Source organism: Apaloderma vittatum, unplaced genomic scaffold, assembly GCF_000703405.1.
Source record: "Apaloderma vittatum isolate BGI_N311 unplaced genomic scaffold, ASM70340v1 scaffold19956, whole genome shotgun sequence".
NCBI classification, from domain to species: domain Eukaryota; kingdom Metazoa; phylum Chordata; class Aves; order Trogoniformes; family Trogonidae; genus Apaloderma; species Apaloderma vittatum.
Window position 1 is genome coordinate 4,217 of NW_009723607.1, and position 10,823 is coordinate 15,039.

The 10,823-nt window shown below is 44.8% G+C and overlaps 1 protein-coding gene across 1 annotated transcript in view; it reads left to right on the top strand.

Annotated features, from left to right (window-relative positions):
• The first annotated feature begins 754 nt into the window (after nt 1-754).
• Nucleotides 755-10,823, top strand: part of LOC104276035 (zinc transporter ZIP13) — an 11,883-nt gene continuing 1,814 nt past the window's right edge. Inside the window, exons 1-8 of the mRNA XM_009872190.1 lie at nt 755-1,055; nt 1,479-1,592; nt 3,096-3,217; nt 4,325-4,477; nt 9,639-9,728; nt 10,095-10,145; nt 10,364-10,496; nt 10,627-10,726. Coding sequence (XP_009870492.1) covers nt 788-1,055; nt 1,479-1,592; nt 3,096-3,217; nt 4,325-4,477; nt 9,639-9,728; nt 10,095-10,145; nt 10,364-10,496; nt 10,627-10,726 — 1,031 coding nt within the window. The 5' untranslated portion in view covers nt 755-787. The remainder of the gene's footprint in view (nt 1,056-1,478; nt 1,593-3,095; nt 3,218-4,324; nt 4,478-9,638; nt 9,729-10,094; nt 10,146-10,363; nt 10,497-10,626; nt 10,727-10,823) is intronic.

Sequence of the window (10,823 nt, forward strand, 5' to 3'; positions counted from 1 at the left end):
CCCTTCCAACCCGAAGCATCGTATGATTCTATGAATATGTATGTTATTTTCTAACTGCGCTTCCAGCCTTTAGCTCATTTCAGGTAAGGGCATTTCCTGAGTCTAATGTGAGCTGTCTAACCACAAACAATCAATAGATTTGTTCTGCTACTACTTGTCCTGTCTTTTGTTGAATCTGTGTAAAATTCCCCATCATTTTTGGAGAAGTACTACCACCCGAGGTACCTGCTGATGAAAAGTCACATTTGTTTGTTTTGTTTTGAAGCTGACCCTTGCTGGCTTTTTGTGATGGCCGTCAGCACCTAGGTCTGAAGAGATGTTGAGTAATCTACCCCCGTTCACTATCTTTACACCAATTACGATTTTACAGACCTCTGTTACATTGCCTGCCTTGCATCCTAATTTGCTACATGGATGCTGTTCTGTGGCAAAAAGAAGACTTGTCTGGGTTGCATCTCTGGTCAGTACCTGCCTCCGAAGCCTTGGGACGCTGAAGGGCAAGGGTAGGGGTACTTGGAGCCCTTGTCCTGCCCACCTGAGCAGAGATGCTGAAAGCCAGGCTCTTTCCCAAGATACCTCATGTGCAGCTCCATGCGCCCGATGAGGAACAGCCTCTCTGTCCTTTAGAGCTGTGTTGAAATCGGGAAGAGTTTGCGGTGTTCCTCACGGGGATACCTGCGTGTGCTGAGGTGCTGCGGGAGGGGATGGTGGGAGGGAGTGTCGGGCACGCTCTCAGAACTGCTCTCTCTTTTCAGAGATCGGCCAGCCCGGCTGAGACCACTTAGCGATGACAAAACAAAAGTTTCTGCTTGAAGGGACGCTCTCCTTGTTCCTGATCGTGGCCTGTGAAGCTCAGCAGCTGCCAAGAAGTCATGCTGCTGCTAGTGCTGGTCCTCTGTGCGAGAAGGAGGCAGAGTCCTGGGGAAGCCTTTTCAGCAGCGAGCGGCTGGATGCCTGGATCTGCTCCCTCCTTGGTTCCTTCATGGTGGGGCTGAGCGGGGTCTTCCCCTTGCTGGTGATCCCATTTGAGACAGGAGCTGCTCTGCGGTCAGAAGGTAAGCCTGCTGCCTGCAGTAGCCCTTCTGAAGCCAGAAGTCCCAGGCTGTGACTGAATGGCACAGGGCCTTGTCACAGAAATGCCATCCTCTAAAACAGACAGTTCGTTTCCAGTGCTTTAGTCCCTACCTGCTGATGCGATAGGGAGTCCTCGGACAAATGCAAGCCCTTCGTGGAGCTTGTACAAAGAGTTTCGCTGGTTTTGTACCCTGCTTGATACCTACATGCTGCTGTCCCTGCCAAGAGGTGCCAAGACTTTTTCTCGCACTCCAGCTATTTGTTTCGTGCTCTCTCCTTTGAACATTTGCTTTGTGCGTGCTTCCAGTGTAGGTCTCTTTGTGCAGAGATATTTTGGCTTCTGAATGAATTGTGATCAATTTTTATTTGATGATTTTTTTTTTTTTAAAACCATTTTTTCTTAGCTGGATCACACCGTTTGAAGCAGTTGCTGAGTTTTGCCATTGGTGGCTTACTGGGGAATGTGTTTCTGCACCTGCTTCCTGAAGCCTGGGCTTACACGTGCAGTGCCACAACAGGTAGGAAGAACTTAGTGCTGAGAAACAGTCCATGCCAGGCTGGGTCAACCCCAAAACTGGTCTAGGCTGGTATTCTCTTTCAAACAATGCGTAAAAGCAAATGCCTAGAGGAGGATATAAGAACAATAAACCCACATGTAATAGTTCACTTTTGTACTCTGCAGTCCTCCCAAAGATTTTGAGATTGGAGGCTTGCTGAGTTGGCCATGGTTTCTTTATGTTTAGTGATTTGCAGTGAATTTCTTCTCTGTCTGTGATTCCTGCCTTACCTTGGACTCATGTAAATCTCTGATGGTTTTCCTTTGTCCTTTCTGTAAAGAATGCTTCTTTCACCTGATGAGAAGTTATGAATATATGTGTAGTCTGGTAAAGGATCGTGTGCACCGTCTCCAGTGGTGGGGATTCTGCCCCGTCAGATGCATCTTGTCTGTAAAGCTGTCCCTGTACTCCTAGAGCCTCTTTCCTGGGCCTAACTGGGGACCCTCTGCTGAGTGCTTCCTCCTGTGGGTGCACAAATGGGTGGCCTTCTCAGTCTTTACTGAAAGAGAGCTAAACAGTGTTTGACGTCGGGATAGAGCTTGTGGTATTGGTGTATCTCCTTCACCCCTCAGATAACTGAGGTTATTGAAACTCGTAATGATTGTATCCCCCTGTTTCAGCAAGCTGATAGCGTAGAAGGCAAGTACTCTTGCATCCCACCTATGGAGAAACCAGGAAATCATTTTCCTGCTAGAGGGAAAAGGATGCTCTAAGTTTCCCGGACTCTATTGCACCTCTATCTGGGGATTTCAGATCTGCTGGGCCTTTGGTGCTCTTCTTCCAGCAGAACGCGCTGTCGTTTTTTTTCCCCCTTTCTACAGTGATTCCCAAATGACTCTATCTTCCTGCTCTAGCTTGTTTGCTTCTGCCAGCCTGTCCCGAAGTATAAAGGTTTCCTTGACCCGTGTAAGCCCAATTACAGAGTCATTCTGTTCTTGCACTGCAATGTGATCTCCATCTCTGCAGCCAGGCTGAATGGATGGTTATCTCAAGCTTAGCTGTAATTGGGAAGAAATTTTATACCTTTGGGCTAAATAACTCACCCAGGTGTGGCAGAAGGGAGAGGTGAGTCTGTGGCTCTGCTAATGGCAGATTTCATGTCAGGGCTTGCTGTTCAGTAGATACAGCTGCAGGATTTTTGTTGATGTAATCTTCATTTGCCTCTGGAGCACACAGGAATTCCCAGTGTTGTTAGAAAATACTCTGGATTGCACTATTGAAGCAAAATGGGTGGGAGCTCTCACTCTGAGTAAGGATATCAGTTAGTTCAAGAAGGAGCAAACTAGACTAATTGGCTTTGAGAAGTGTTTGTTCCTTATCCCTCATACGAGGTGTTTCCATTGTTATTTCTTGGGGTTTTTGTCTTGTAACTGCTGGTTAAGCTGTCTTGGGGTGAGGTGGGTTCACCTGCAGGAAACGCTGTGTACTTGATAGTGACTGAACGATTTCTCTCTTGTCCCTCAGGAGAAGGGCAGAGCTTTCAGCAGCAGGAGCTTCTGGGTCTCTGGGTCATCATTGGTTTCCTGACCTTTCTGGTGCTAGAGAAGATCTTCCTAGAGAAAGAAGAGAAGGAGTGCCCTGGTGTGGTAAGTTAGCAGCCAGAGAGGATATGTTTGGCACACTCTGCTAAACACCTCATCTGCCTTATCTGACAGGCTCAGGTAATGATCCTGGAGTTGTGAGTAGCTTGTCAGTGCCACTTCTTTGACCTGGGACTCTAGAAGTTGTTTAATCTCCAGGCTTTGTAAACTTTGAGGGATGACAGCTTGCTGATGCATGTTCCACTGAGCCATCGTGACTCACTTCCCTTCTGGGTCATCAGCTAGGACAGAGATCAGCCTTCTCTGCAAGGTGTTCCTCACTCCCCACTCTTTTTGGACTGGGTGTTGATTTGGGTGGCTTTGTCTGGTAGAAGGGGTTTACGGTTGGCCAGGTAACACTAACTAATAGTTCAGAGGAGAGTCACCCAGCTGCAGAGGGGACGGTACTTGCAAGGTGGAGAAAGGCACCTCACCCTCATATATCTGCACAGCTCCTTGTTGCTACTGCAACTCTTGTAGACTGTTGAGTCCTTGCTGAGACTTGACTTCAAAAGTCAAACTTCAAAAGAGGTGAAACTGCAAGTCAGGCACTGCCTAAGAGCAATGAGGTGTTACTTTGACTCAACATGAGACTTTAAAGTCTGAAAGGAACTTAGTCCTCTCATTTACAGAGAGACTGAAGTCTGAGGTGAACATGTTGTTTGGAAGCTGACATTCCCAGCTACAGAATAATTCTGTAGACTTAGTTATTCTGATGCACTGGGGAGAGCAAGGCTCTCCTTCCCCCATCACGTGACCAGATGGAGTTGTTTTTCTCTGGGCAGCATCTGCTGGCGTGAGTGGCAGGCTCAGTCCCTCATCTTCCCAGTGGAACCCAGCTCAGGCCAAGGGGGCGTGACTCCAGCTCCTGCTCTCTGTTTCTGTTTTCCTTCTCTTAGTGATTGTTTCTGTCGTCTCGCAGTGCGGGTGTCACAACAGTCTCTGAAAACCTGCCGCATTTCTGGCAGTAGTCGTTACAAACCAGGGTACCAGAGCTGCTGATTTGCTTTGTAAAGACACAAGGATTAAGAGTAAAGGTTGGATTTCTGACCCTGATCGTGCTCATCCATCACTGATGAAAAGGCAGTAACAAGTTGTTTTCCCCTAATTTAGGGCTGTGATTCCAAAGCACCAGCTGGAAAGATTCCCAATGGAAGTGGCTACCCTCTGCTGAAGGCGGCAAGTCCATTGCAAAGAGAAGGAACAGATTCCACTCAGTGTAATGGCTCCTCTCTCTGGTCATGTCCAACAGACAACAGAATCAAGGTATGAGACCCATAAACTGACCTTCACATCTTAGTTTTTCAGACATACACTTCAAAATCCAGTCAGGAGGATGAGTTGTCTGTGGAAAGAATTCTGCCTGAGGGGATCTCCGAGTGAGTTGTGCTTAATTTGGCTCTGTCAAAGTGCCTGTCTAGGTCACAGCAGGGAGGAAATAGCGCACTTGGAGAAAATCTGAGTTGCAGCTTATGCAAAAAAAAGGCAAGGTCACTATTGTGAAGGCGTAAGTCTGATGATGTATGTTTTGGCTGAATTCTGAGACCAAGATACAATACTTCTACGTTTTGTCACTCTATATCTCGCAGCTCTTGTACCTTTATTTGCTTAAATTTTTGTGCTGTGATTACTCTATTCTCTGGTACCTCCGTTGTACCAATTGACAGCTACATGTTTCCATTTAAGGCACCTTTTGGAAGTGTTTTGACAGTTGAAGCCATCTACTGTAAAACTTAGAAGTTCTTGGATTCAGGTTCTTGGATTAGCAGTTTTCCTGCGGCCAAAAAGGACTTCTTGTCCAATTCTGCCTCCAGACCTGCATTTTCCATCGCTTTCTTTGCACTGGACCTTTTCTGGCCCCACAGTGAGCCTCTTAAGGGAGCTGGATAGGCAAAGAATTTGCTTCCCACCCACAGGTTTCTCTCCTCTCTAAACTTCTTGAGTGAACTTGGCCTGTAGACAGGCAGCCTGTCGTGCTGGCATCAGGGAGATCAGCAAGCTTGTAGGATTGGAGGTGGAGGAGGAGAAAGAACTGTACCCTTGGGCAGTGGCTAACCTTTAGATTGGCTTTGCTTTCAGTTATATGTTACTGTCTTAGCACTGAGGAAACCCTTGTCTGGGTAAAGGTTACAAGGATGAGAGTAAGTGACTGCCTTGGCAAAGGAGGACCTATCATTTGAGTTTGAAAGCCTGTAAAAATAGGCAAGACTGCAGGAGAGTAACTACGAACAGGAAGCAGTGGTTGGATGAATTAGCCCAAACCTGGATATGGGATCGGTCAGAGGCACTTCAGCCTTCCTAGTTTAAATCTGTTTTGCCGTAACTTTACAGCTCTTACTACACAATGTGAAAGATACGCTGAGGTCACTGGGTGTTTTTGTTACGTGACGTTCATGTATTCTGCACAGAGCACTGCACAACCTGCAGGGTGCCGTGCTGGTGTTTCTAGGGTGATAGTGGGGAAGAAACCGGTATTACTGGGTTATGAAACATTGCACCGTTATTTTAGAAAGATTTATATAAGCGACTGCACACTTAGGGGATGGTTAGTCTACCACCGATTTCAAGTAGAAATGAAACACTGGTGGGGGGCATAATTGCTCAGGGACTGGTCCTACTGTTAAAAATAGTAATGTAATTATTGCTAATTGATATGATCTTATGGAAGATAAGTTCTTATCAACTACACATTTTTCCTCTGCCTTTTATTTGGTCATAAGGCTGATAAAGGTAACAACATAGACAAACATATATGAAACATAACTTTCTCTTAATAAAACTAGTACTGCATGAAATAAATTTGGCTAATGTTAACTGTATTAAAAATCAGTTAATCTGTATTATCAACAGGGACTGGACTATTGCAGCCCCCCTCAGATCTGTTCACTGGTGGTTTATGATTTTTCTAAGTGATTATTTATAATATATGCAGATACTGCTATGTTACTTAAGTGGCACATTGTGACTGCATGAGGTCAGTGATAGCAGTCAAACCGAGTGACTTCATTCAAAGAGCTCAATTTGTACCTTGTTTTGATACATGAAAATGTTGAGGAATAGATTAAGAAAGAGCACAGATCATATTTACAAGATAGACATAGTTGGTAGGAAGTCAGTGCCTTGGAAAAAGGTATGAGAATCGCAGTAGGAAGTTGTTTGAACACATTCTTCCATTAGAATGCCACAGCCAGGAGAGACGAGTGGGAAATAGTATGTAAGAGAAGAGACGAGTGTTCCTCTTTCTGTATGGCAGTAATGAAACAGCCGTCTGACTTTTTCCAGTAGTGTTATTCACAATATCCAAAATACAACTGGTATTTTGTAAAGGGGTCAGGAAGGAGCTGTAATAACTATTTTAGGTTTGCAGTATGTGATAAGAAGTTGTTGTCTTTAGTCTCTAGCTCTTTAGGCATGACAGATCAGAGGCGACAAAGCATACAAATACCTGCCTATGAGGCATGACTAAATTTGAGTAGTTAAAGCTATATCAAGCAGTCACAGGCTGGAAATCAGAGACAACTCTCTGACTGAGGGTAACTTGCCAGTGGACCAGCTCACCTTAGAGGCATAGTAGATTCTTTGACACTTGTGGGCTTTAAGCTGTGGTTTAAACTGCTTTCTACCAAATACAGTGTAGCTTAAGTAACAATGAGCTTCACACAGAAATGGAATGAGATTTTCAGTTGTGTTATGTAGAAGGTCTAGAGCCCTTCTAGCGTTCAAATCCCAACACGTCTGTTCGCTCTCACAGACTGCTGTCAGTATGCATGAAATAGAAACTAATGAGTTAACATGTAGCTTTAACTTTCTACCTTCTGAACATGTAAGCTAACTATTTTAATAGCCTTTCTGGTAGGAGGGAAATAACCAAAACTAGCAAGATACTCCTGCATCGTTAGGCTGTTTCCTTAGGCAACAACATAAGCAGTCATTCCATCTGTCTGTCCATCTGCTCTGCCCTTCATTTTCAATAACTTTTGAACCCGCAATTAATTTTACTTGAGTTCAAGAGAGGATAGAAGTCTTGAGGGTAATCAAATATCTGCAAGTTCCATAAAAATGAGGACGGCAGTAGAGGAGGAATGCAAACTAATGCCCTGTCAGAAAAGTCTGTCAGAGCCGGGACGCTGGATGCTGCTGTCAGCCCGTAGGCAGGTGTCGCTCAGGGAAGTGGCCGTGGTGCAGCGCAGGCTGGGGCCGGGATGTGCCGGGAAGCCGTGCTACTGGAAGTGAGCCAGGTAGGTGATTACGAAAAGGAGAAGGAAAGCCACAGCAAGCCAGACTCCTTTGGTCCTACTGTGTATTCAATAAATTCGTTTTTCTGAAAACGAAGAGGGAAAAATGCCATTTAAACAAACAAGCAAAACCACCCTTCGGGGCTTAATAATTAGTATGCTGTAATCAGTCATCCTTTGTCCACATATGTTAGAACTTCTGCTCCTTAGCTGCTGCTGGAATAATTTGTCCTAGCTTGAAAACTGCAGGTGGGACTGTTCCTTTGCACCCAAACACAAAGCAGTTCTGTCCTGCATTGCAACATTCAGTAAAAACATCGTAGGGTATTTTTGCCTGCTTATTCGTTCTTTTTCTGTGTGGTACGTGGCGTCCTTGCTGATTTGCAGAAGTATGTTTTATTGCACAGTGACATTAATTCTGAAGCGTGAGCATAAACACTTCATCTGGCTGTGCTCTTTATGAGCAACGAGAACATCCTATTAGGAATTCGCAGAATGTAAATGTCAGAGGCTCATAACTGTCAAATCAACCCAATTTATTTCTGAGCACTCCAAGGCTTTTCTTCATTTCAGTGACAGCTTTTGCCCAAGCCACTGACAGAAAAAGTCATAATGTTTTAATCATGAAGTCTGTTTTTTCCCTATACGGTGGTAAGGAAAAGCATTTTTGTGTAAAACTTATGTGAATAATTATTACTAGCCTGTCGGGAAAACGCAGTCATGTAAAATCCCAGTGTGAAAAGGAGAAATTTTAGACAGTCATATTGGACTGAAAATGAGGATTGAGAAGTAAACTGCTGTGTTCATGGGTTGTACACGTTCCCTTGTGTTCCTCTTCTTACAAATAAAATGCCAGGAGCAACAACTGCATCCCTTGTGGAGACAGAACTTAGACTATTACTTAAATGTGATCTGTAGCTAGGCTTTGCTTCATTCTTTATTTTCATATTTCATCACCAGTGCACTTTTGAAAGTTTAGAGCCTATAAAGATGTCCTGAGGTTGTGCAGCAGAAGTGCCCTGCAGAAAGGTGACGGTTTGGAGAGAGGGACATGACAGAAAGCCCCACCTGAGCTGTGGCATACAGAGGGCAGGAGGAAGAGGTGCCCCGAGCAGAGTTGGACAGAAACGCGAGAAAGCAGAACACCAAAAAGGGCTCATGAAACCCATTAGCGTTTTGTGTTTTTTCCAGCAGAACTATGGCATTTGATGCTGTGGTGAAGAGGTTAATACCTCAGTTTCTGGGCAGTCTCTCCGCTCGCTGGGTGCTGCCCAACATCTGGAAATACTGGACACCAGCTTAGTTCTTGCAGTCCAGAGACAGCCTGAAGTATTGGCTAGCATCTGGTTTGATAATAATTTAAACTGCAGTGTTGTGTCGTGAAGTATTTTATGTGTTTAAATCTGATGGAAAAAATGCAAAAAACCTGTGAGCAAAAGAGCTGGAGTGATGCCCTCATACATCCCTTTAGGTGAGATAGTCAGAATTTGTCTAGAGATGACTGTAGTTAGCATGATAGGGCAGTCTAACATGGAGATGGACTTGTGAGGAAGGAAGCTGCTTTATGCTTATAATATGCTTATAGTTCTATCCAGCCTTCTAGTAGGTGGCTTTTTAGTGACTGTCATCACTACCTTCTCTTTTTGTTAAGGGAGAGCAAGCCCACAAGCACAAGCATTTTTAGTACAGCGTTTGAAGATTTGTTTAGTTTCAAAAAGCAATTTCAGTAGCATTTGTTCTGTTGCATTGTTCTTGCCAGTATTTCAAGAGGAGGTATTTAATAGTTGAAGATTAAAATACATGAAGAGAAAACAAGGTCAGGTCATATTTGAAGCCTGTGCAAATGAGTCAGTGTTACCTAAAATCGGTTTGATTTATAATCAAATATGGTCTTGCATTTTGGCTTTCCTCTTTTTTTTTCCCATTCTCTTTTTGTGTTTATAGAGCTCCTTGATATTTGCATAAGATAATTATCCTAATCTCAGACAATGCTTGCCTACTCTAGAACTTAGTTTACTCTTAAACTGACCGTAACATTTCATTTGTACTTGAGCACTGACATAGTTCAAGATCTTCACCAGAAGCGCCGTGTCCTGACCTTTCCCATCTGATCATGACTCTGTATAACCTGTGTCTAAGCCATGTGCTTTCTTGTCTCTCGATTCATCAGGGGCTTTTCCTTCTCTTTGCAGATTAGTGGTTACCTCAATCTGCTGGCCAACACCATTGATAACTTTACACACGGCCTGGCAGTAGCAGCCAGCTTCCTGGTTAGCAGAAAGGTAAGGATTCTGTCACTGGCTGCGTGCTGAACTGGAGAGGCTGTTCTCAAGTGACACAACATGCAAAAAAACCCCAAAGATGTGAGGAGTTCCCTCCGATTTCCTGGGATTTTCTGAGAAAATGGAGACTACAGTGAAAAGCAACCCTATCCTGACCCTCTGAGGCAGAGTTTCTTCAAACCAGGGACTTGTTAATCACTTGTCCTGGCATTAGGGGAAGGCTTAGTTCATCAACCCTTTTGTTGAATTGTTCTAAACTCCAAGTAACAAGTCTTGACTTGGAGAAAGGGGCCTTGACATGATGATGGAAGTCTTGTCTTGGAGCCATGGAACTGGTTTGTAATCACCTTCTCTCCTCTGCTGCAGGTTGGGTTCCTGACCACAGTGGCCATTCTCCTGCATGAAATCCCACATGAGGTGAGAGGGCTTTGTGTCCTGCCAAGGTTACGAGGGTGCTTCATCTGCTGAGGGGAGGGCTGGGTCTGGTTAAGATTTTCGTATCCCTTTGAAAGCCGCTTCCTCTGGGAGAATGACAACTAGAAACAGTCTTGAAGCACTGGTCTTGTTAAGGGGATTGTTGTAACTGTGAATGTTCATGTTCATCTTCATTAACTGTCAGCTCTTGGTTTTCTTAGGTTGGAGACTTTGCAATCCTACTTCGGGCTGGCTTCGACCGCTGGAGTGCGGCCAAGATGCAGCTTTCCACAGCTCTGGGGGGGATTTTAGGGGCCTGCTTTGCAATATGTGCTCAGTCACCAAAAGGAGCAGGTAAGGCTTCCTGGGACCGCTGTAGGAATAGGAGAGGAGCCCATCATCCCCATGGGTGTATCTTCTTTCCGTTCTGTTTTGTCCCGTGGCTTTGCCTCAATAATAACAAAAGCTTTCTGTGTTTGTGCAGGGCAAACAGTAGCCTGGATTCTTCCTTTCACTTCTGGTGGGTTTCTGTATATTGCCTTGGTAAACGTTGTGCCTGATCTCCTGGAGGAAAAGAATCCTTGGTAAGTAAGTGCTCCATCCTGTTTTGCTGCCGCAATTCTTGCTGCCGGGGAGCAGGGATATAACCCTGCCCCATGCCTGCTCTGGGAGCACAGGAAT